General features: G+C 28.7%; 8 protein-coding genes across 8 annotated transcripts; 4 read left to right on the plus strand and 4 right to left on the minus strand.

The window, feature by feature from the left end:
• The first annotated feature begins 5,180 nt into the window (after positions 1 to 5,180).
• BX663DRAFT_521833 (uncharacterized protein) lies at positions 5,181 to 6,931 on the plus strand. Its single transcript, XM_051529296.1, has 8 exons — positions 5,181 to 5,230; positions 5,330 to 5,357; positions 5,423 to 5,792; positions 5,859 to 6,139; positions 6,190 to 6,369; positions 6,434 to 6,676; positions 6,751 to 6,807; positions 6,860 to 6,931. The coding sequence occupies exons 1-8, from the start codon at positions 5,207 to 5,209 to the stop codon at positions 6,892 to 6,894; spliced, it is 1,218 nt and encodes a 405-aa protein (XP_051379204.1). The 5' UTR covers positions 5,181 to 5,206; the 3' UTR covers positions 6,895 to 6,931.
• Positions 6,932 to 6,979: 48 nt separating this feature from the next.
• Positions 6,980 to 8,406, minus strand: BX663DRAFT_555088 (uncharacterized protein; the record flags this gene model as incomplete). Its single annotated transcript, XM_051531590.1, has 5 exons — positions 6,980 to 7,546; positions 7,617 to 7,860; positions 7,930 to 7,963; positions 8,016 to 8,206; positions 8,285 to 8,406. 5 exons carry the CDS (start codon positions 8,404 to 8,406, stop codon positions 6,980 to 6,982), a joined length of 1,158 nt encoding a protein of 385 aa, XP_051379205.1.
• Positions 8,407 to 9,693: 1,287 nt separating this feature from the next.
• On the plus strand, positions 9,694 to 12,447 carry BX663DRAFT_521842 (Poly(A) polymerase central domain-containing protein). The gene is made up of 8 exons (XM_051529297.1): positions 9,694 to 9,944; positions 10,018 to 10,166; positions 10,224 to 10,387; positions 10,457 to 10,870; positions 10,937 to 11,510; positions 11,586 to 11,703; positions 11,831 to 11,888; positions 11,945 to 12,447. The coding sequence occupies exons 1-8, from the start codon at positions 9,775 to 9,777 to the stop codon at positions 12,224 to 12,226; spliced, it is 1,929 nt and encodes a 642-aa protein (XP_051379206.1). The 5' UTR covers positions 9,694 to 9,774; the 3' UTR covers positions 12,227 to 12,447.
• Positions 12,438 to 15,504, minus strand: BX663DRAFT_521849 (kinase-like domain-containing protein). Its single transcript, XM_051529298.1, is given in 5 exon segments — positions 12,438 to 12,596; positions 12,693 to 14,593; positions 14,663 to 14,725; positions 14,744 to 15,007; positions 15,074 to 15,504. 5 exon segments carry the CDS (start codon positions 15,191 to 15,193, stop codon positions 12,476 to 12,478), a joined length of 2,469 nt encoding a protein of 822 aa, XP_051379207.1. The 5' UTR covers positions 15,194 to 15,504; the 3' UTR covers positions 12,438 to 12,475.
• A 772-nt stretch (positions 15,505 to 16,276) lies between these two features.
• Positions 16,277 to 18,186, minus strand: BX663DRAFT_564047 (uncharacterized protein; the record flags this gene model as incomplete). The annotated part of the gene is made up of 4 exons (XM_051532031.1): positions 18,110 to 18,186; positions 17,993 to 18,025; positions 17,765 to 17,932; positions 16,277 to 17,679 (listed from the first exon to the last, which is right to left on the minus strand). The coding sequence occupies exons 1-4, from the start codon at positions 18,174 to 18,176 to the stop codon at positions 16,277 to 16,279; spliced, it is 1,671 nt and encodes a 556-aa protein (XP_051379208.1). The 5' UTR covers positions 18,177 to 18,186.
• A 2,474-nt stretch (positions 18,187 to 20,660) lies between these two features.
• BX663DRAFT_521852 (P-loop containing nucleoside triphosphate hydrolase protein) lies at positions 20,661 to 22,831 on the plus strand. The gene is made up of 8 exons (XM_051529299.1): positions 20,661 to 20,691; positions 20,858 to 20,908; positions 20,989 to 21,018; positions 21,128 to 21,163; positions 21,222 to 21,447; positions 21,537 to 21,639; positions 21,711 to 21,994; positions 22,058 to 22,831. The coding sequence occupies exons 1-8, from the start codon at positions 20,685 to 20,687 to the stop codon at positions 22,719 to 22,721; spliced, it is 1,401 nt and encodes a 466-aa protein (XP_051379209.1). The 5' UTR covers positions 20,661 to 20,684; the 3' UTR covers positions 22,722 to 22,831.
• Positions 22,832 to 23,469: 638 nt separating this feature from the next.
• On the plus strand, positions 23,470 to 23,997 carry BX663DRAFT_532920 (HAD-like domain-containing protein; the record flags this gene model as incomplete). The annotated part of the gene is made up of 3 exons (XM_051530492.1): positions 23,470 to 23,530; positions 23,594 to 23,752; positions 23,825 to 23,997. 3 exons carry the CDS (start codon positions 23,470 to 23,472, stop codon positions 23,995 to 23,997), a joined length of 393 nt encoding a protein of 130 aa, XP_051379210.1.
• A 532-nt stretch (positions 23,998 to 24,529) lies between these two features.
• BX663DRAFT_555094 (uncharacterized protein) lies at positions 24,530 to 25,075 on the minus strand (the record flags this gene model as incomplete). Its single annotated transcript, XM_051531591.1, has 3 exons — positions 24,530 to 24,694; positions 24,767 to 24,869; positions 24,930 to 25,075. 3 exons carry the CDS (start codon positions 25,073 to 25,075, stop codon positions 24,530 to 24,532), a joined length of 414 nt encoding a protein of 137 aa, XP_051379211.1.
• Between the last annotated feature and the right edge of the window lie 566 nt (positions 25,076 to 25,641).

Genomic DNA, 25,641 nt, shown 5'->3' on the forward strand with positions numbered 1-25,641 from the left:
TTATACCAAATGAAAGAGAAAAATTTGCTCATTTCGAATATGTTAAAATTTTTTTATTTGGTTAAGAATTGATAGAGATATTAGCATTTAAAGATTTGTTTAATGGTTAAAAAATATAACAATTTTTTGGGTATAGTCTTTTTTACTAGAAAATAAATTTAGAATCCCGATTTTTTTTTACTTCAAATTTTATTGGACAAAAATTTTATATTCTGAATTCAAAAGAAGTTGAAAAAATAATAATAATAGCAATAATTCATTCAAGATGAATGTTTAAAATGTAAAGTTGTAATAAGTCTTTTTTTAAGAAAAGGTCAAATTATTTAACTTTTTCAAAAAAAATTTATTAAAAAAATAATAAAAATTCAAGTCAACATGTACAGTAATGAGTTATGTATAATGTCAATTGTTAAAATCAAACTTATATTATTACTTTACAATAAGTTATTTTATCTAGTAAGATTAATTTGTCGTACTTAATATTTTTTTTTTTTTTTTTGTTGAACATAATGTCAAAATGTCTAATTGCCATTCCAAAATCAACTTGAATGTAGATGGAAAAATTAAAATATACCCCTGCTAAAGTATTTAAAAATAATAAAACTATTTATTATTTTTCAAATGAAAGATGCATCATCCGATTGTTAGTAATTTATTTATTTATTTTTCGTAAAGATAAGTAAAATGAAAGGGAATTTTTTACTGCATATATAAGTTTTAACTACAGCAATAAATTTAGTTATCTGTAAAAAAAATATTTTCTCCTTTTTTTATTATCTTATACTGATTATTAACATCTCAACTTATAAATTTATAAATTCATTGCAACATGTCTGTTTAATTAAACAAAGATCAATGTGAATGGAAATGATTAACTTGTTCTCAAAGTAGACTTAGATATAAGGTTGTTTACAGACATACTATCTTTATCTATATTCATATATTCATTAAAAATTGATAAGAGTCTTGAAGATGCAATTACCAATGAACATAGTAAACAACAATAATAAGTATTCATTGCAGATGTTACAATTAATAAATGTAATCACGCTAGCTTTTTTTTTTTATTTTGAATTATAAAAATAACCACTGCTGTTCGTTTTTTTTTTTCTTTTTTTTTTGTCATCGCACTAAAGATGTCTATAATGCAAATGAAGAGTCGATTGCTGACAATGGTAATGACATTAATTTTATTGGATTAGAATATTTAGAAGATAAATATATGGTTGAAAGTATGTATTAGTTATTAAAAGAAATAGTATTGTTATAATAACTTCTGTGTAAGCTATTTATGCTAACTTTTTTTTATATAGTATGCTTTGTATATGACTTTGGAAATTGTTATATAATTACTTCGGCGATAGAATACATAAATGAAAGACTTCTTTGTCAGCTTATACAAATGCTTTAATAAGACTTTTTGTTTCTAAAAAATTTTTACTTTATTTCTTTTTACTTGTTTCTTTTTTTTTCCTTCTTGTTTTCCTTTTTTTCTTTTTTCTTTTTTTTGAATTAGTACTTAGGATAAATGACTTGAGATGATATACAATCCAATTGGTAAGTAACTTAGCACGGTTTGATTATCCCCGGCGAACATGTAATGAACATGGTTAGCTCTTTATATTTAAAGAAAAAAAAAAACTATATTCTAATCAATATCTTTTTTTTTTTCAAATAGTTTTACTGTATACTTTGAATCTTTGGCGTTTTGCCTTTTATAATGACTAATAGCGAATTATATAAAATACGTAAATAATAAAGATAAGGTAAACATAACATAAATATATCTTTATATCTTACTAAAGTTGTTTTAATGATAACATCAACTAAACTTTTTTTTTGTTTAGGCGTTAAAGGTTTATCTTTATAGCCTTTTCTCTTGTGGTGACCGATTACAAATAAAAGGTAAATAATATAATAAGCATACTAATTATTATTTTAAACGCGTAAAATATTTATTAATCTTTCTTATCTTTTATTTAGGTAAGTGAAAAAAAAACTATTCTGCTTTGGTGGCCGTTAACGTGTAAAGAAATGATAACTTCTTTTCTAATGGTAAGAAACTAAAATATAATTTATTTGTTTTTTCATTGACTAAATCGTATTTTATTTTATTATAGGAAGAATTCTATTATGAAAGAAGCTATCTATGGTCCTCTTAATGACTCTATTACGCGTTATCTCGGTCCTTTCCATGGCGTATTTATTCTATTTTTTTGGATACATTTTTATATACATTTTTTTAAATATTTTTTATATATTTTTTATCTATTTTTTATGTATTTTTTTATGTATTTTTTTATATATTTTTTTACGCGTTTTATAGTATATAATAATATAATATTTTATATATCGTAAAAGGAAATAATAAACGAAAATAAATAAAATCGTATTTTGAAAAAGAATATAAGCTCCATTATCTACTGTATTTTAAAGAAGTCTAAAATGTATCATAATATAACGAATAAGCAAACGTTTAATTTGAATGTAAAGGCCAATAAGAGTAAAAAAACGTAAAGGAATGACGAAGATTAAAGAAGCGTAATCCAATAGAAGCTTTGAGCTATGAAGCAAAATTTTGTAAAAGGTGAACTTTCATGATTGTAAAAGGTCTACTTTCAGTATAGTTTCACAATTGTAAAAGGTCTACTTTCAGTCTACTTTCACAATTGTAAAATGTCTACTTTTACAATTGTAAAAGTAGACTGACTTGGTCTAATGGCATCATTGTGAAAGGTCACCTTTTACAATTGTGAAAGTATACTGAAACTTTAATGAAAGGTCACCTTTCAGTCTACTTTCACAATTGTAAAAGTAGACTTTTATCTCCAGTGGATTTTAAGTCCGCACCAATCAAAATCCAAAATACTTCTGACGTTTTATTTTGTTTCATCACTGTTTTTGGAATTATATTGTTTAAATCAAGTAGAAATTTTTGTCTATGTTCTTGATTGAATGTATATCTCATTTTATTTATATATAAATTTAACGTAATCTTTATTTAGTGCACTATAGTTTAAAAAAAATAAATAAATGTGATTGCTATAGAGATATAATTTACTACATTTTATTCAATATTTCCTAAAGCTAGTTTATGATATATCATACAGGAAAAAAAAAACAAAAACAAAAGTATTATGAAGGTTATTCAATATAGATATATCTTTTGTGTTAGTGATATCATTTATTAGTATCTAATGCAAGACATATTTTATTTATCATTTTATATTATAATTAATAAGTTTCAAGAATATAATATTTGTTATGATTGTAGTCGTCTTTATAACTAAATTAACAGAAATAAACCATCATTTATTACATAATAAAGAGGTTATTCACATAAAACTAGTATATTGTACTTCACAGCATAATGTTCATTCTACACTCAGTTTTTAATAATAGTCATTGTTAGTATGTTTGAGCAATAATAATAATTATATACATAATTCAAATAGGATTATGACTGGTATATGTTGTGGTTTAGGTAGGTTTAATTAATTAAATAAAAGAAATAAAATAAAAGAAGATAAGACAAAAGAAGTACGTTGAGACTTGTCAATAAGTTTATTAAAAGTTAATTCAATACAAGTATTGTTATTAGTTATAAGTTATACAAAATAAGGGTGAATAATGTAAGAGTATTTATATATTTTGTGAATAAGGATGATGAGTAATAAGAAGACAAAAAATATAACAAATTGTATTTGATAATATAATTATAGAAGGATTACTAAGAGTTATAATTATAGATTCATGTCTTTAGTATATATTTATTTTTATAACTAATACGTGTATTCTGAGTAGAATCAATTATTACGCGTATTTGTATTATTCTTAGTTTACCCCAGTTTAACTTGTATAAAGTTATTTTTATAAATTTATATTCAGCAGAACAATAATAGAAGAAAGTGTATTTTTAGATATAGGACTTTTTATTAATTAGTTATTTTTCTATACAAGGGTAAATATACTAAATATGTTTATAGAGAGAATTATTATACAAATGCACTATGTATTCTATTATGACTATTTATCTTATTGAATTAAGTTATAAATCTTACAACCATGACAGTATATTCAATTACATAATTGTTCTTGAGTGATACATATCATATATACATTGATAATATTGAATATTGTTAAGTAATGAAATCTTATACAATGATTATGATAGTAACTCATAAATAACTGGTATTGTTGCAGCTAGACATATTTGTTATAGAACAAGCTCTGGATATAATCATAAGTAATATTATAATAGATGAATTACATAATAGAGGATAAAATATAAGCCTGAATATGAAATAAAACTCTGTATATAACATCTTGTAAATAATATAAAACTTATTGACATCCAATTGTCTAGATGTATCAATTATAAGACATCGTATCATTTCTAAATATTTATTTTTATAACCTTGTTAAAGGATTCAGGTCGTCTTTGATCCAATAAAATAAAACATAAAAGATATCAGGAACATATACTCAGATTAAACAATAAATTTTTTATTTAAAACTTGATCAGATCATTATAACACCCAATAGATAATCCATAGATCAGTCTCTTGAATCAACACAATGTATATCTGAATACTAACACTATTTCATGACTCATGTTCTTTGACAGCTATTTTTAATTTCTTTGATTCAGGATTCACTAGTATAAATACAAGCAGTTGTGTAGACACAAAATAATCTTGAACTTCTTTCTTTAACTTTCTTTTAACCTTCTTTATTTTTTATTGAATAAAAACAGTCTCAAACTATACTTCCTTTTGTTCTCTTTCTCTTTCTCTTTTATTTTTCTTCTATCTTTATTTTCTCTTTACGTTCCATCACATCCCATTCTCAAGACAAGAAGCTGTTTTAAATGATTTTACCCCAGTTATATTTATGAGATAATCTTAATATGCTTAACTATTTTATTAGAAAACCATTAGTTATGTTGTTTGAATAGTAAATAGATCTGTGCCATTGTACAATATCATCAAAAATTTCTTTCTAGACGACAAGATAAAGTGAATTTTAGAGGAAATCATAAATATAAAGACTGTTGACTTTTTAAATCCCCGCATATGTGGATAATTATCCTTCAGCATTATTTGATTTTCAGGAGACAAGAGAAGAACACAAAAAAGTGAAAAAGTTCTTGTTTGTTATTTTTTTTTATCTTAACATTTAATAAAACCAGTTCATTTTCCACATAATGAATGATTACCAACTAATGACTGTATGTAAGAAAGAGAGAAAAAAAAAATTGTAAGCTTAACATTTATAATAAGCTCATCTAACATTCGACATTCATTTTATTTTATACTTCAAACAATAGTCTGAATTAAGAGATGAATTGACTTGCGGTAACATTATATATTATTAATTTGTTTATACTACTTCATAAATGAATAATTATGTTGGATAATAGTTTTATGTCAGGATATGTATGATAAACCACAGGCATTAATACCTTGCCTGCACACTCTTTGTTTAGATTGTATATCATGCCTTCCAAAAACCAATGAAGAAAATGACGCATTTAATTGTCCTATTTGTCGTGGTACTGTTAATAAATTTACAAATAACTTTTCTATCCAAAATGTGATTGATATTCTTCAGAAGGCAATAAAATCCCAGTCGTCAGCAAATAAAAATCAAGAGGAGTTAATGACCAAAAATATAGGACAACAACAACAAAACCATACAGCAGCAACAGCTAAAGATTTAAATGACATAAATATACAAAACTCTAACCTTATTGAGGAGCCATCGTCCTCTTCTTCAGTATCTGTTCGAGAGTAAAAAAAAAAAAAAAAAAAAAAAAAAAATCCATTTGTTTAAATTAATTTTCTCTTTTTATTCAGTTACACTCATGCTTTTAATAATCACACAAAAAAGACATGTCGCTCATGTATACAAGGGAATGAGAATGGATTTACCTGTCCAATACCTATTACAGATGACGAACAGGATGGATTTGGACATATTTTATGTGGTTATTGTGGAGAATATATGCCAGCAAGGGGATTGAATGAAAATGAACCTGCTTTAAACCAATGTTGTAATTTTTGTGGTGTTGTTGCATGTGATGAATATTGGAAGTGTAAAAACAGATCTATTGCAGCAAAGCTTTATATTCTAAATGGTAACTTATCAATAATATCGTTACCATTCGCTTATATATTACATCTGTAGATATAACTGATATAGAAAGCTGGCTAGAGAATTTAGATTCAATTGAAATGAAAGAAGAAGGACATTTAAATAAAGCTGAAATACAGTTATTGAAACAATATTTAAACGAAAATAATATTTCTTGGACAGAAGCGTGGAATACATGTCTTTATTATTTAGATGAAAGCATTTATACTTCTTGTAATATATATACATATATATTACCTGGTGGCAAATAAGCTTATTTTTCTCTCTTTGTGTCTAGCTATAGTTAGGAGAATGACACAATTAGGTTTACAAGTCTACAATACTCGTTTATTACCAGGCTCAGAAGTTTTAGATGAATGTGAAGATGATAGTGAAGAGGAGGACTACTATGATCGAATTGAGCAAGAAGGAATTAAACCTTCACAACATTTACGAGCATGCTACACATGCTTGGCTACTATCGTTAACGGACAATTTTATGGTTACTGGAAGCATATTATTAGGGACGGTTCAATTGAAAGTAATAATAATAAAATGCCTTTTTTTTTTATATACATATACACAATATTAAAACTAATTTTAATTATATAATAGATATAAGAGAAATGTGTCCACATGGTATACAGTGTGAAGCTCAATGGCGAAGAGATAGTAAGTATAATAACTTGAAAGAACTCCTCTCTAATTTAATCTATCTGTATAGCTCATGCACAAAGATTAAGCCATATCGAAATATAGTATTAGTTTTTGAAAAAAAAAAAAAAGGAAATAAAAATAAACATGCCAGATTTTAATGATATGTATTTATTTATATATAAATATATTAAAGCTCATCTCTTGCAACTTTTTTATCTTTAGTTGTAAAGACAGAAGGAGCTAGCAACTCATAATTGCCATTCCATTTAGCATAATTAACATCCATCATACGTCTTTCAAGCTCTTGTAAATAAGGCAAATGCTTATCATAATGATCAATTGAAATGAACGTAAAGAAAGTATTTAAAGGAGAGTCATTCAGATTGCAACCTGAACGACTTAATAGTAAATCTTCTAACATGTCAGGTGTAATATCATCCTGAACACATGTGGATGAGGTGCTATGAAGCTCTAAACCAATACCACCAGCAGGAATTCTACATACCTTTTGAAGTTCCTTTTTCAAATTTTCCTTTTCCTTTGGTAAAGATCTCCAAAAGCTGGATGTAATATAAGCAGATTTATAACCAGGTGTTGAAATAACATCGCTTGAAGCAGTTATCATAAATTTTGTACGAACACCTACAAGCTCACCATCACCTTCCCATTGAGCCATATCAGGGTCAAAATTAACAAGTTCACCCATACTTGGCCAATGGCCCTTTCCAGGAGTATGCGTATAAATAAAAGGGCACTAAATAGAATCATATATATAATAATAATATGAGATATATGCAGCAAAAAAAATGATGTGTTTGTCTTACCTCTTTTTCAACAAATTCATCTGTACCAACAGTGTGTTCAGTATGAAATTTACAAATTTTATCAATCGTCGTCTCAAGTTCTTTTATATTGATAGGTTCGGCAACATTCTCTGATCTGATATTAAGAATAAAAAACTGTTCAACGTTTTCTCTTGCAAATAAAAAGATCTTTTCTAAAATATCTTTAAAAGTGGTCGTTGAAGGTGTACCATCAAAACTAGAACAAACAGTCATATCATCTTGACTAAAAGAAAAAAAAAAAGTATGTCATCTATCAATGAATAGTATACTACAAGTACTTTTCTTATTTTACTTTTTACATAAATTAAAATCCAAGTATCGAATACCTATATACAATAGTGTAAATATTTGTAAAGTAATGTAGAGTTTTATATTTACCATCTTGAAGCATCTGAGAAACGTCATTGGATTGAGTAGAGTGACAGGATGTAGCAGTACTAAATGCATCTGAACCAGCATCATGCGCACCCAGATAAAATGCTTGATTAATAGGTATCTTTCTATATTCTGGAAAACCATTACAAGGAGGGAACCCATTCCTTGCCTCAGTAAAACCAATGTCTTCCGACCTATTATATAACGTGTGTTAAAAATAAATAAATAAATAAAATAAAATAATTGTACATATGATAATAAATATTATTTACTCTTCGATATCAACATCAAAAAAGTCAAGAGACACTTCATTATCAAATTGTGCAGATACTGTGCATATTAAAAATAATGAAGCAGTGGCTGCAGCTAATACAGAAGACGAAAAAGCTTTCATTTTATATAATTAATAATAATAAACATAAAAAAAGGAATAGGTTAGGTCCTTCTTTTAATTTTACTAATAATAATAAACTCCGGTTATAATAAATTTGACTTTTATAGCAGTTCAATACATTATTAATAAAATAAAACAACCTCAAATGAGCAGCATATAGTAGTAATAAAATTTTTATTCTGTTGTCCGAGCCAGTTCAAAAAGGAAAAAGGATCTAAAAAACCCCCCCCCATTTTAAGAGACAAGAGGTTAAAGAAAGCAAAAGGAGGAAGAAAGAGTAATCTCAAATGTGAGCAGAAACTATTCTGACTGCATAGGTAGAAATGAAGAGAGGGAGGAGGAAGTAGAAGTACCTTTATTAAAGGCGTAGATTTTATGAAAAATCTTTCCCAAGGTTGAGACGATATATCTCCATTCTTAAGGATTGCGTTTTGGATGATGGGAGTGAGGTGAAGTGGGCCTAAAGTTTGGAAAGAACTCTCTCATCGAGCGACTATGTTAAATTCTGATGGCTTCATTATCTTTATCTGTTTTGGATAAATTAGCAAATTTGAAGTCTTTTGAAGATAAGATAGCCACTGTTATAGGGGTTGAAGCCTAGTAACTTGGGATCCCATTTATCCGCCTGGTCGTCCAGTTCCTACCCTTAATCCTATTCTTTAGTTGCTTATGAGTCAAGCTGAACGTAGCCGTGCTCTATGCTAGTGTCTCGGTTGATTGCCTGGTAATATTTCAAAACTATGCCTCTTCTATCCAAATGATAATCTCACTCAGTTTGATGCTACCGTCTATTTAAATATGCACCGTTGACTACAAATGCCTATTGCTGAGACTGATCCTTTATCTTTTCTGCCCAATCACTTTCCCAACAAAGATAAAAAACCATTTATTGCACAAAACAGCTTCTCTACTTTTATACGGATTATTCGTTGATCTATACTCTTTGAACTTGATTACCTGCACCATGATAAGGCTTCTCCTAACTTGATTAAATAGTTATACAGTATTTACTGAAGATACAGTTCTCTGTTCCTTTTTTCCTTTTTTTGATCTGACCTGGACACTGGGCAATATAATGTTATTTTACTGCGTGCTCAAATGAGCTTTAAAAATTTTATTTAATAAAAAAAAATATTCAATCATAATAATATGATGGCATGAATTAATAAATCTTTTATTTAAAAATATGAGATATTTACTATATTACAAGCAAGAAAAATAAGGGGAACATAGCTTGCATATTTTTATAGTCAAAAATAGTATGCACAGTCACTTTTTATATTTTTATTTTTTTTCCTCCTCTTCTTTCTCTCTGTTACATTTTATTTTAAATTATCTACTACTGTGTTTTTTTTTATTTGCAAGTAAATGAACCAAGGACAGCAACAACAACCACAGACACAGCCACAAAATTATGGAATTACACCTCCTATTTCCACAGATCCTCCTACTGAACAGCAACTTAAATTGACTGATGAGTTAATACAAACACTTCGTGATTATGGTTTATTTGAAAGTGAACAAGAAGCACAAAAAAGGTTTTTTTATTTATTTAAAGAATAATGACAGTTTCAACAGAACTTGCTAACTTTTTTTTTATATTTTTTTTAGAGTAGTAGTATTAGGGAAATTAGATAAAATAGTTAAAGAATTTGTTTATAAAGTTAGTAAATTAAAAGGTTTCCCAGATTCACTTGCAAGAGAAGCAGGTGGAAAGATTTTTACTTATGGTAGTTATAGACTTGGTGTCCATGGTGCAGGTATTATTTAAATTAGTATATTTATATTATAATTTATAAACTATGAATCTATATTAGGCGCTGATATCGATACATTATGTGTATTCCCAAAACATGTGGAAAGAGAACATTTTTTTACAATTATGTATGATATGCTAAAAGCAAGATCAGAAGTGACTGAAATCGCAGCTGTTCCAGATGCTTACGTTCCAGTTATTAAAATGCACTTCTCTGGCATTCCTGTAACTATCATTTATTTCTTCAGAAAAAAAAAAAACAGAGTAACATTTTGATTAACATTATAGAATTAGATTGATTTCATCTGTGCCCGATTAGCCATTGCACGAGTTCCTGATGACTTAGAATTAGCAGACAATAATATTCTCAAAAGTTTAGATGAACGTTGCGTACGTAGTTTGAACGGTTCTCGAGTAACAGATGATATTTTGCGTCTTGTTCCCAATGTTAATACATTCAGAATTGCACTTCGAACAATTAAATTATGGGCTAAAAGTCGCTGCATCTATAGTAATGTGATGGGTTTTTTAGGTGGTGTTGCTTGGGCCATGTTAATTGCACGTATTTGTCAACTTTATCCTAATGCTTGTGCTGCATACATTGTGAATAGATTTTTTTTCATCATGTCAAGATGGAGATGGCCTCAGCCCGTCTTACTTCGTCACTTAGAAGATGGTCCACTTCAAGTTCGTGTATGGAATCCAAAGGTAGACATACATTTATATTAAAAAATATATGCATATCAAAGATATTTATTATTTTAATTATTTTAGCTTTATCCAGCAGATAGGAGCCATCGTATGCCAATCATTACACCTGCTTATCCATCAATGTGTGCTACACATAATGTAACAGATTCAACTAGACACATCATGATGAACGAATTTAAATTGGGTGTTGAAATAACAAATAAAATATTCGAAGGACAAGCAAAATGGAAAGATTTATTTACAAAAAGTAACTTCTTTAATGCGTACAAACACTATTTACAAATTACATCCTCATCAGAGTCAGCAGAATCACAATTAACTTGGTCTGGTTTAGTAGAGGCTAAATTACGTCAATTAGTATTAAAGATGGAATTAGTTGACATGATTACTTTGGCACATCCTTATGTTAAAGGCGTTGATAAGATTCATTATTGCTTGACAGCTGATGAAATAGCTGATGTAATTAAGGGAGGTACAATTCAAAGTCGTTCTTTTACTGTAGAAGAAGGCAGTTTAGAAACAGATCATACAAATCTCTTGAAGGAGCAAGGAATAATAACTAATGAAAATGAAAATGATGTGAAGAGACTATTTACAACTACTTTTTATATTGGTTTTGAAACTGCCCCTAAAATTGGTGAGTAGATAGACAGACATATATATATAGTGTACACTTATAAAGAATAGAGGTACTTAAGTTTCAGTTATTTAGCTGGTGAGAGCAGAAAATTAAATCTTGTATGGCCAGTTCAAGAATTTACAAAGCTTGTTAAATCTTGGGATAAATATGACGAAAACCAAATGAAGATTACTATTCAGAGTATTAAAGGGTGCTGCAACAATGCATATATAGCATACAAAAAAAAAAGACAAACATATACATTTGTTTATGCATTTATATATATATACAATTGCAATATGAAAACTAATATCTTCTTTTTCTTTTGTTTTAAATAGATCCAAGCTACCAGTTGAACTAACAGGTGAAAAGAAATCAAAGAGATCTTTAGATGAGGTAATTTAATTTTACTTTTATGTAAAATATAAAGGTTAATCATTTACATCTTGCAGACTGAAACATCTGTAAAAAAACCTCGTATCGAAAGTAATGGTATTAATTCAAAAAAAGAACTTTTAACTCCATCAGCTGCTGCTACTCTTATACAACAGCAAGATGTTTTAGCTCCTCCTTCTTCCAAGTCTTCTACTGCTACTGAAATATCGATTACTAATCCCACACCTAATATTCCTACTATGACAGATGCAAGTAATGTAGCAGATAAAACTGCTACAACAGACGAAACAAATACAAATAATGATACTAATGCTACGAATACTATTGCTGTCGAATAGATAGAATATATGTGTGTATATGCCATATATTAACAATATTACTAACTCTTTTCTCTTATTAATATGTAATGACAAAATATTTAAATATAATATAGGGAAAAAATATGTTTTAGTATTATATAATAATTTTGTGTTAATAAATAAAATCAAAAAAGGTTTGTCTGTTTAGACATCCTTTTTTACTAAATAAAGCCCTCCTTTTTTTTTTTTTTTTTTTTTTTTTTTTTTTTTTTTGAGATCTGTATATAACTATGAACATGAAGGATTTTTATAATCATTGGATTTAGAAGAAAGTGTTTCGAGTTCTTCTGGATCTGCTAAAAATGGATGCTTTAATAGTTCATCTGCGGACGGTCTATCTTCGAAATTCCTATTTTTTTTTTTTTTTTTTTTTTTTTTTTTAAAGAAAAAGAAACAATGTTAATAACTATATAGGTTATAGCATCTATTTATCAATCTACTTTACAATTCAAATGTACTCATTAAAAAGTCTTTGGCATCTTCACTTATATGTGGGGGGATATTAGGGATAGTATTACATCCAATTTGAAATATAGCTTGCATTTGTGAATATTCAGGGAAAGGATGATCACCTGTAAACATTTCAACTACCATGCAGCCCAAGGACCAAATGTCTGCCTTACGTGTATAATGTGTCTGTTTTACTACTTCAGGTGCCATCCAATAAATCGACCCTTGAAGACTCGGTCGATGATTCGTGCTAGTAGATGACACTGCTGCATTGTTGGTTGGTGGTTCTTGCATTATAATATCTTCTTCTAACTTTTTTGAAATCCCAAAATCAGTAATCTTTACACCTCCCTTATTATCCACAAGGACGTTAGCCCCCTTTATATCTCGATGAACAATATCCTTATGATGCAAATAATAAAGTCCCTTTAGAATCTGTCTCACAAAGCTTTTTACAAGAGGCTCCTGAAAGGCGCCATAGCTGGAAAGAAGACCTGCAACAGATCCACCAGGCACATATTCAAGAAAGATACTAAAGTAAGAATCATCAATTTTAGATCCCAAATACTGTACAATATTTTCGTGCTCAAGTTCTTTTAGAAGCTCTATCTCTCTTTGAAGAGCTTCTACCATAGATTTCTTCTGTTGTGCTGAAGCTGAGTTTTCAACGGGTAACTCCACTTGTTTTACTGCCATAAGCTCACCACTAATAGGATTTAACCCAAGATAGACATCACCAAATGAACCACGACCAATTAATGAACCTTTCATCCAGGTATCTGGTAATGATTGAGTTTTAGTAGTAGGTGTAGATATAAACGTAGACGTAGACGTAGGTGTCTTTAATGTCATTGATGCTGTATCCTTTTGATGTTGCCTCTCCTTTAATCTAAGAGATTTATGATTTAAGCTTGATTTTCGTTCTAACTTATTTATTTGTCTTTGCGAATTCTCCTCCTTTTGGGTATCATTCATCGTTTTTTTATCATCAGATTTATTATCATTATTATTAGTAGAAGAGAAATCATTCGCTTTGATATCATGTTCTTCTTTTGTATCTTCTGTAGTAATAGCAGCAATCATATTCATCGAAGCTTCTTCTTCTTCTTCTTCTAAAAATCGATCCAAGTCAACTCCTAAAACTGACACTAATTCAGGTAACACACTATTTCGATAATTTCGAGGCTGCAAACGACTTAAAGCAGAGTTACGTCTTGTCATAGATAATCGTTGTGCTTTAATACCTGCCGTTTCTAATACTTCTCGATTATGGTTAGGGAAAAAGGAAGGTAGATTAGATGAAATGATTTCTGATGGTGGTCGTTCACCAAAGAAGCGACGACGTCCTCCATTATTGTTCATAATAGCTGAATTTCGTATATGATTAGTTGATGTAACTGATCTTATTGAACCATGTTGACGAGAAAGATTATAATAATTAGTAGGTTGAATATCGTTATCATTCACATTATTACGTTGTTGTCGCTGTTTATTACATTCTTCCTCTTTATTATTATGTTTACTATGATAATGACGCTGTTGACTGTTAATCGTTCCCTTTCTTTTAAATTCTTCATAAGTAAGGTACATATGTCGTTTACGCAATATAAGTCGCTCCTTTTCGGGTCTATCTATCGATTTACAAATTTCAACTAACTCAGTATCTGACAAGGCACGCGCTTCACCATTTGTACTTGATCCCACAAAGATGCAATAACTATCTGCACTATTTTCATCTATGCCAAATTTATGTAGTACTTTTGCCATAATCTGCTTGGGATCATTTGCTGTATTATGAACATTCACAATTCGTGTTTGACCGTCCTCACCAAATACTTTTACACATGTCTGCTTTACTTTTTCCATTGACATGATCCCTCCTTCAAAAGAATTTCTCTACAGTAAATAAATTAAGGATATCTATATAGCTATTTATAAAAAAAAATCTAGGAACAGTATTCTTACTTTTTGTGTTGTTCTTGGACTTGTTGGCATCTGTGAATAAATGTCTGAATTTTGTTGTTGTTGTTGTTGTTGTTGTTGTTGTTGTTGTTGTTGTTGTTGCTGCTGCTGCTGCATGGAAAGATTACCTTGTTGAGCTTTTTGTGATCGTTTTGATTCTGATCTTCCCAAAAATCGAGAAAATGAATTAGATCGAATTAACAAATTTTTTGCACTACTTGAATCAGATGACTTTGATGTTTTAAAGTTGGCTGTATTTGGCGTTGTTTCTATCGTATTAAACCCTTCATTATTTCCAGGTGGTGTTAATAACAAGCCTTGTCTCATGTTTTCTAAATTATTATATGACTATAACAAACTAATTAGCAAAACAATCCACTATCTTTTTTATTTCTTTTTCTTTTCTTTTATTACTCTTGGAGTTGTTACTTTCGTTGTCCTCGCAGCTAAAGAAGCGGCTAAATAACATTCTTGTCGAAGCGCTTTAATTGCAGCAACCAAACGAACTCTTTCGCCAACTGTTTTAATATCCATTGCTTTAATGGCTTCATAATCTAAATCAAGTAACACTGAACCAGAAATATTATGTTCTACAATAACAAAGTGAGAATGAATCCTGCATGTATACTAATTAGAAGTAGATTGTCAAGTTTTTTGTTTCCCCTTCTTTTTTACCTATAAATTTCTGACTAAAACGACCAAGTGCTTGATTAGATAGCCATTCTGCTATTTCTGTTTCGGACCAAGTCTTTACATCGTCAAGTAAAGTCTTTTTAAATGCATATTCAGTATGTGAGGGTGAATTTGACTGTGAATGTATTGACATGATTATTGTTAAAGGGCAATTTAACCACTAATATACATATAAATGTATTCCAGTTCAAAATACACTTTATCTTAAAAAAAAAAAAAAATATTGGAACACTTTTTAAAATAAATTTGGTGCAAAATTAAAATAAAATTGGTTCAAAAAAAAAAAAAAAATTACTACTTGTTAAAGAAAATGAAACTAGCAAAACAGCTACTTATTTAGAATATTAAAAGGGATCAAAAGGATAAAATAAATAAATAAATAAAGCAACTCATTAGTATTCTACCTTGTATTCAAGTCCCTTGATGAACAATGTTAATTATTTGTACAATAATTGAATTATAAATATCTTGAAAAAAAAAAAAATAGAAATGTCAAAGAACAGCTTAGTAAGTTAAAATAGAAAATGGTAGATCTTTTATTTATTTTTATTGTATCAAGTTATTTTAAACTAGAAATTACATATGTAATGTATATAATGTATCTACTAACTACTAAGAATACATGCATTTGTTGTTCTTATAAGCTTTCTAAATATATTACTTTACTAATATACTGTTAATGTGTTTATTATATGAAAAGAAACTAGTTTGATAGCAAAACGGAAATAATAAGCTATTAATATAAATGAGTATGTGTTTTGTAAGAAGAATCAATTAGACTAGATGGGTGTGCGTATGCAAAAGATAAGTGTTAATAAATCATAAAAAAATATTAAGTATCAAAATAATATAATGCATTAGAATAATAGTATGTATATGTAATATGCAATAGAAGCGAATAGCAGGGAAAGCAGTTAAAAAAAATTATTCATTTAAACAAAGTATTTTGTTACTACTTCTACGTCCCATGATACGACTTTGAGAAGTACGAGATGCTGTTCGCTTAATTATTCTCTTGACAATATCTTTGACATTGTTTTTATTAATGAGTTTGTTTTGCTTCTGATTTTCAGTATTCAGGCTCTTATTATCCGGAAATGAATGTTTATATATTTTTTTGTTATTACGAATGGTATCCAAAATATTGTTCTTATCAACCAATACTGATTCTATATTTTCACAACGCTTCGTATCATTCACTAACGGCAGAGTATCCAAATTAACTTTCTTGATTGTTTTTATTAATTCTGGTTCTGGTGATTCTATATTCATATCGAATTTTTCATTTTTTATATCACTTGCAGTATCAGTTGGCATTGTTTTATCATCTTTAGGGGTAGTATTACTATCAGTACTTGTAATCATTTCAGCGTCTTGTTCCCAATTGTTTTTTGAAAAATATCCTTTCAAGTTTGACCTAATATTCAAAATCGAATCGCTCAGCTTAGAACTTGAGAGTGAATGTCTCAATTGTAATTGAGATATTGACTGTGTAAGTCGAAGTTGTGAAATAGATTGCTTAAGTTTATTTTGTGAAAAGGGGTGATTTAACTTATGTGGATTATTATCAAGAGCAGGTAAGGATGTCCATTTATTTTGTTGTTTAGTAATACAGAAATCATTAAATGAGTTTTCAAGTTGTTGCTCAGTGAAAAAGGTACCGGGTTTGCTAAAGAAAGAAGAGGAAGCAAAAGGATCTGTAGATGTTGTTGACATACTATTATGGTTAGAGGACTCTACAGCTTCCTTTAATATATGATAGAGTAAAGGAGATGAGCTATGATAGGGTTGTGAGCTAGTGGAAGGAGTGTTTAAAAGGGAGTCAGCAGATGAAAAGATCGATACCCAAGGACTTTCGGGTGGTTCAGGAAAACTAAGAAACTCGTCATAATCATCTTTGTCAAAGAGATTAGTGTCTTCCATATTCTCAAGCCAGTCAATTTTGACATTCTGTACCCTTGCTACAGATCGATTGTATGACTTGGCTCTAGCTTGTGCTGCTTCCATTTTGGAAAGTGCTTTATGTTGCTTATAAGAGGCTTGATTCATTTTATTCCAACCGATACGATAATGATGACATTGTGCTAACTTTATTTTTGAATATTCAATAATTAGACAGGCTAAAAAATGGCTTGCCTTCCCAGCTGTAATAGGATTACATCTATAAGAACCTAATACTGCATTACCAAGGGCATCTCCCAGTTTAAAAGGGTTCATAGCATTTTTTTCTTTATGGTTTAACAAGTCCAAAAGAAATTCCAATATATCAATTAATAGTATCTGGCTTTCAGGTGTTATAATGGCAGATAGTTTAGAGATAGTGCAGGCTAATTAAAGAAATATATATGTATAAGTACACACTCTTTGTTGGCTTATTTTAGAATAGATATTGTAATTATATAGGATGATTACCATCATAATTCATTGTATTCAATACTTTCTTTGGTAAAATTCTTTCATCACAAGTATATAATACTCGCTGCATTAAAGTGGCCACTGTATGAATATGCATGTAAGTAAGATCATCACTCAGATACTTTCTATTAGTAAACACCTTGACGAATAAATCATTATGTACCACTAAATATTTATTGAATGTTAATTCACATGAATACTAAATAAATATTTATGAATACTTGCTTGATTTGAAAAATATTTTTCGTTCATCAAGACCTAATAAATTATTATACATATTGAATGTTAGTGTGTGCCTATATCGACTATATATATATATATATATATATACCGATTACTAACCTCTTTTTCTAATTTCATCCATACAAAGATGAATAATATAAGACGCATATGTTAATGAGAATTCCATAATATTGGTGATTCAATGAAAAGTAGACAAAAAAAAAAAAAAGAGCGTATGTAATAAATAAAAGATATATGTATAATTATATAAAGGAAAGAAAGCAAGATTTAAATGAAATATTAATTCTCTTATCAACAGAGTAATATTTATTCTATTAATAAAATTGACAAGTAGATGATATCTACTTGGTTAATTATTTAACATATACTAGAATTCTATATATATTGTCTAATTCTCTCCCTATTCAATGTGATTCACTAAATTGATTCTATAAAGATGTATTCTAAGTTAATGATGAAGTATATAATAATATCATGTCACACTATGTACATATATACCTATACCACAGAAAAAAGCTAAAGTATTGATAAGTATTATCCATTGTCCTTTAAACATTATTTCAGTATTACATATTCATAAATAGGATTCACTGTATTATATATAGATAGATATATATCGTTTACATTGTATTGCATTACATTACAGTTATAGTCATCATTCACGTATATATAAAGGAGAATATACACAATAAAAGTTATTTCATATGGTGTATTATTTTATTCTTGCATCATGTATACAACTCTTTATGGCAATATACATAAGCTATAAATAAACTCATACTTGTAACTCTATATAATAAAAAGAGGAGAAGACTTTGTCGAAATTGAAATTTTTATGAATCCTTTTTTTTTTTTATATAGAAATTATCGATTTTTATTTGGATAAAGCAGATACACTCCCAAATTATTTATTATACGTTGGGCGAATAAAGTCCAGTTTGGGGAAAGTTATTATATAATATGCATCTACAATAGACATTAGACATGATCTGCAACTAAAAATCAACCATTTATCAGACAAACTAGACATTTTTAATTGTCTAAATTTCACTTGCATAAACTTGATCATACTGAAGATTTTAGCAATAATTGTTATTTAGCCAGGAGAAACAAAAGAGCTATAATACATAAAAGCATTCTTTTCATTCGTCTTTCAGAAGTCTCTTCAAAATTATGTGGCTACCATCCTCAAATTTTCCCTCTAAACAAACGCTAATTTTTTTTGTGAGTAAGCTTTCCTACTGATACTAATAAATAGATTCTATCTTACATGAATGTAATTAATCATCAACTTAAAATATGCTTTATACATTTTTTATAAAATTAATATTTCAGTATTGAATTATACCACTAGGAAAAAAAAAGGGCAACACTAAAGGATAATGCACAGATTAAAATAAAAAAAAAGCGGAAGGAAATGAAGATATTTAGCAGATGAGCAAAAAATAGAGAGAATTGACCTTAGGTACCTCTATAGCTACAGTAGAACGCTCTTGAAGCAGTGAGACAGGCCATGCCAATGCCTGTTCTAAACAGGGTAAAAACTGTAATATCAATTAAGATAAGACGCTTAAAAAATTACTTAGTATCCAAGAAGACATTATATTTTTATTGCCGCAATTAAACACTCTGAAGAAGAGAGAGGAAATAAGAAGATGTTGCTCAAAAGAGCGAATTATCTATACTGGTAGCCATAAGAGTGCTTAGTGTACAAATAAAATCTAGTCAAGAAAAGGAATTAAAAGCCTTAAAGCTCAAATTCCTTACATCATGAACCGTTGTAAAAAAAAAGAAAAAAACAATTTTATTACTCATATCAACTACATCTTGAGCAGCTTAGAGGATTTATTCACAATTTGTAATGTCATATCAGCAACTGTTAACTTCTATTCATATCAGGGAAGATAAAGGAGTAATATTGAAATGATGGATATTTTTTTGAATGGTGAAAAAAAAAAAGATATAATCCTGCTAAGTGCAAGCACACAAGTCAAAAGAGAAGAAAGCAGACAGGAAATAGAAAAGAGAATATAATAGCTCAAAAAAGCTATAAGCATAAGAAGAAATAACGATGGTCAAAGATATCTTCTAAAAATTAGAGTTAATGCCCTTGATTATATTTGATGATAATATGAAAAAAAAAGAATACAATACCAATAAGAGGTATATTATGTAATAAATTCAAACAAAGAACAAAGTTGTTCAGATCTTTAGTAAATAATATTAATGGATCAAGAACAACTAATGTATTGTATGATGCTTAAGTATTCGTGTTAACTTTAAAGTGCAATAACTGTAAGAAAAAATAAGTGGAAACCATCAAAGCTTCCTAATAGTAAAGTACTCTTACAGTATACTCAAATACAAAAATTGCAGCACACTATGGAACAGAGATGCCAAATTTAATAGAATATACTTGATAGTTCATTTTCTATTTGGGAGGGAAGAGGAGGTCCCGCTATTCTTACTTGAGACATTGCTGTAGAGAACACAAACGATTAAAATCTTATTATTTTCGCTCTTCTAAAAAAAAATTCACTCTTGAGCTGAAATACGATATGCTATTCATTGCGTCACGTCAAACTGGATTTGAATTTTTTTTTTTTTCTCTTCAAAGTCGTTACTCGTTTTAAATTTTTTATTCCTTCTTCTTGTAATAAGCAAAAGAAGAAAAATGTCTGGTAAATAAACATAGATTTTAATTACAGGATAAAAAGACCAAAACGACAATAAATCAAATTGTTATATTTAACTTTTTTTTATGGCTCTTTTTTTTTCGAACCTGTATATAAATATTTATTAATTTCGAATTTACTAAAATGTCATTTTTTTTTTTCTTATAAAAAGATTCTGTTGACACCATTACTTTGAAGCTTGGTGATCTCGCCACTGATAAGGGTAAGAATATCAAGAATGAACAAAACTAAAGATCTTTAGATCCTAGACTATCAATTATAATAATTACTTTTTTTCCTTAGTGCCTGCTACACCTGCTACACCCGCTCCAGGTCAGTTTTGATTTTATTTTATTTTTTATTTTTTATCGCCAATTCCAAACGCTATGATAATTGAAAAACAAATGTATTAAATCGTTGTATTCTTATTTTGAATGAATAGCTCAAAATGAACCAAAGCAAACAACTAAGCCGGAAGGTAATGCAATTGATAGCCTTGATATAGATAAAATTAACTTATATCTCTTTATTTTTAGAGAAAAAGGAGGAAGAAGAAGAAGAAACTAACTTGATCAAAAGCACTCATGTGGTTCAAGTTAAATTAGCCGATCAACAAGCCGATCCCAATTCACCTTTATATTCAGTTAAATCTTTTGAACAATTGGGATTAAGCCCCGAACTTCTTAAAGGTATTTATGCCATGAAGTTTTCTAAACCTTCAAAAATTCAAGAACGTGCACTTCCTTTATTACTTGGTAATCCGTAAGTATTGCCTTTGCAGCTGAAGTTTGAAACATCGTTTTTCTTTTCTTAAACTCTCTCTCTCTTTTTTTTTATTTTTTTTTAAATAGCCCAAAAAATATGATTGGTCAGTCTCAAAGTGGTACTGGTAAAACTGCAGCTTTTGTCTTGACTATGCTTTCTAGAATCAATATGGGTCTGAACGTTCCTCAAGTAAAGCGAAGAAGAGATTTTTGTTTTTGATAACAGCACAGTAAAATTAATTTTTTTTCTTCTTTCTACAGGCAATTTGTCTTGCACCTTCTCGTGAACTTGCACGTCAAATTATGGATGTAGTTCAAAAAATGGGTCAATTTACAAATGTGACAACGAAGTTAGTTGTAAAGGATTCACTTAAGAGAAACGAACCTGTTCATGCACAGATTGTTGTGGGTACTCCTGGTTCAGTTGGTGATGCTATTAAGAGAAGACATTTACCTGTTCAAGCCGTAAAAATTTTTGTTTTAGATGAAGCAGATAATATGTTGGATCAAGATGGATTAGGTGATCAAAGTATTCGTATTAAAAAGTAAAGTGAGATAGAGATAGATAAATTAATATTATATTCTATAATTAACTGCTTTTTATATAGTCAACTTAAGGGTAATCCTCAAATTGTTTTATTCTCTGCTACTTTCCCTGAACATGTAGCACGATTTGCTTCCAAATTTGCTCCTAATGCCAACGAAATTACACTAAAACGTGAGGATTTAAGTGTTGATGCCATTAAACAACTTTATATGGATTGTGATAGTCAAGAACATAAATATGAGACTCTTTGTAATATTTATAATCTCCTCACTGTTAGTCAGAGTATTATTTTCTGTAGATATCGTGATTCAGCGGATGAAATTGCTAGACGTATGATTGCTCAAGGACATACTGTTTATGCACTTCACGGTAAAATGACACCAGAAGAAAGAGATAGAGTTATGGATGATTTCCGTCGTGGTGTTTTCAAGGTGTTGATTACAACCAATGTTTTAGCTCGAGGTATTGATATTTCTCAAGTTTCTCTGGTGATTAATTACGACTTACCCACTGATCAAAATGGACAAATTGATTTTGAAGCCTATCTTCATCGTATTGGACGTACCGGTCGTTTTGGACGTACAGGTGTTAGTGTTATTTTAATTGACAGTAAAACAAGTTGGGAACAAATGCGTGAAATTGAGAATCATTTTGGTAGACCTATTACATATGTACCAACTGAAGATTGGGAAGCTGTTGAGAAGCAATTAAAATCTATTATTTAGATCATTTTCATTTTAATAAATAAGGCATATATATATAAATAAATAAATATATGATATAATAATCACAGTGACTTGTGAATTCACATGAATTAGTTATTATTCAATATCAGGAGTCATTATTTTAAGTTAAATCTTCAACATTTGTCTTTTATTTTTATCTTTTTTTTTTTTCTCCTTCTTTCAGCATTATTTACAACATGTCCTTTCGATATCTGTCGAGAAAAGCATGCAATACAATGGTACGTTTCTTGATAGATATAGATATATAAATACAATTGGATAATAAAAAAGAGGGTTTTGTTTGTGACTGTTCATTGGTAAACATGAAGTTCTCTAACATAAATAATGCAACTTGTTTTTATTTTTATTTTATTTTTTATGTTCTAATAGAATTATACTATGCCTAACACAAGTAAAATTAAACTTATTACTTTCGATGCTTACAATACTTTATTTAAACCAAAAGGGAGTCTTTCAGCTCAATATGTATGTAATATGAAACTGCAACATTAGAGTGTCATTGTTGATGCTCATTTCGTTTCATTCTTTTTTTTTTTTTTATCAAAAGGTTGAAGAAGCATCCAAGTTTGGTATTAAAGTTACAAAAGAACAGATTAGTCAACATTTTGGTAAAGCATACAAACAACAACTACTAAAGGCTCCTTTTTACGGTATAAGCAGAGGATTGACCCCACATAGTTGGTGGAAAGAAGTAAGTGATACATATATATATACATGTATGTATATAATGTTAATACTATATAAGTTGGTCTATACTACTTTTATTAGTGCTGGTATAAAATCACATGGTATTGTATCTATAAATTCCTGTATACATAAATATGTAAATTCATCATTCTATCTATTATTAGAATTAGACAGCAAATTTGATCAGTTATTTAATGCATTATATAATCGATTTACAACTGCTGAAGCTTATTCTATATTTCCAGATGTATTAGGCACGTTAAAGGAGTTAAAAAGGAATGGTTTTCATATGGGTGTCATTAGTAATTCAGATGAAAGAGTTGGTAATTTAAAGGCTTACATTCCCCTCCCCCTTTTTTTTTTCTTCATATTAACACAATTTTCACATGAAATAGTTAAAGTAATCGAAAATTTGAATTTAAATAAATATTTTGATTTTGTGATTGCAAGTTCAATTATTGGACATGAAAAACCCAGTAAAATGATTTTTGAGCAGGCTCTTAAATTAGCGGGCAAAGATATGCGAGCAGAGAATGCTTTACATGTAGGAGATGATATTGACAAGTAATTTTTTTTTTTTATTATTTACTTGGATAAATGATACGAACTATAATATGTATATTCTATTGTAGAGATTATTATGGTGCAACTAATGCAGGATGGAATGCAGTTTTACTGGAAAGATGTATGTCTATTATTAAATTACATACATGAATTATATATTGAATATTATTCTTATTTTTATTAGCAAAGCTCTCTTATGAAGAATTTTCTCCAGCCATGATTGCAGATCATACTATTAGCAATATTAACTTACCAAGTCATCGTTCTAGACAAATCTTGACTTTAAATGATCTTTATCCATATATCAATTCTTTATTATCAGCAAATAATCAAAAGAAGGATGATAAAATAATAATTATTAATGAAAGTAAAAAAGAAGTACCAGATATAGTCTTAGTGCAAAAAGGCAAAAAAAGCAGCATATTAAAATAAATAAAGTTTTATTATATATTAATCTAGGAAAAGAAAAGAAAAAGAAGTTGATATCATTATTTCTTTTGTCTGTTATAATATTCTTCTTTTTTTTTTTGTTATTATTATTTCATTGGTACACTCTTGAGTTGAATTTCGTACATAGTACCGTTTGGATGCTTACATGTAGCCGAACGATGGTCTTGATCCCCATGAAATATTAATGCACCACCTGAATAACAACGAGCTCTACGAGCAGGGCTATCATGTGTTGGATAATGGAATTGTAACTTTGTAATTATTGTAAGAATATTATTATCTTGTTGTTGTATACATATATGTAAATTACAATAAATACTTACATGAAAGTAGACATAATCATAATCAATAGGTCGAATAGAGCAATCACGAACAGAATAATGACAACATTCACTTCCTAATGGTCCGATTGATTTACTGAATGCGCTGTATATATAATAGTTTTATTATCCATATCATTATCGTATACTTGTTATATAAACTTACCGGCCCACTGGTAAATAAGTATTTTCTTGGTAAATATCAATGTAAGTATCATCGTCAAAGTAATTATAAATACAATACGATTCAGCACTTTGAATAAGAAATGATAATGCAAAAACAATAAGCATAGATGTAATAGTATACTTCATTATAATAATATGGCTGTTTATTATTATTTTGCTTTTTATTTAACAATGATTGACTTTATATATACACATATATAAAGGAAAAAAAAAGACTATATCTTTTTGTTCTCTTCTTTTGGTAATTAAGTTTTGATTGTCTATAAAAATTTCATTATATTATTCATTAAAATGCATACAGAAATATATTTCTATTGTATTAAAAAAAAACGAACAATAATTTAACTTTATCATTTTATTTAAAGCGTTTTCTACAGTAGTCTTCAGGCATACTGCCTTCTCCTTCTTATCATGGTACCTGGAATTTTATTAATACCTAAAGAAGTAATCCCCTCTTTACTACTCGATATCAATATTTCGTATATCTTGCGAATACTTTGGTACTTCCGTATATAAATATTAGCTTCTTCTTCTTTTTTTTTTATTCTCTCTATTTTTGATTTACTCACACATATTGAATGCTTCTTGTCCGAATAATATACGAAGGAAGTATAATAGTAATAATAATAGAACTGGTGGCCTCTGATATTCAATTCATTTGATTGAGGTTTAAACAGGTAATATTAATTGCT

The sequence above is a fragment of the Cokeromyces recurvatus genome (assembly GCF_025118155.1).
Source record: "Cokeromyces recurvatus strain NRRL 2243 chromosome Unknown BX663scaffold_32, whole genome shotgun sequence".
Lineage (NCBI taxonomy): Eukaryota > Fungi > Mucoromycota > Mucoromycetes > Mucorales > Mucoraceae > Cokeromyces > Cokeromyces recurvatus.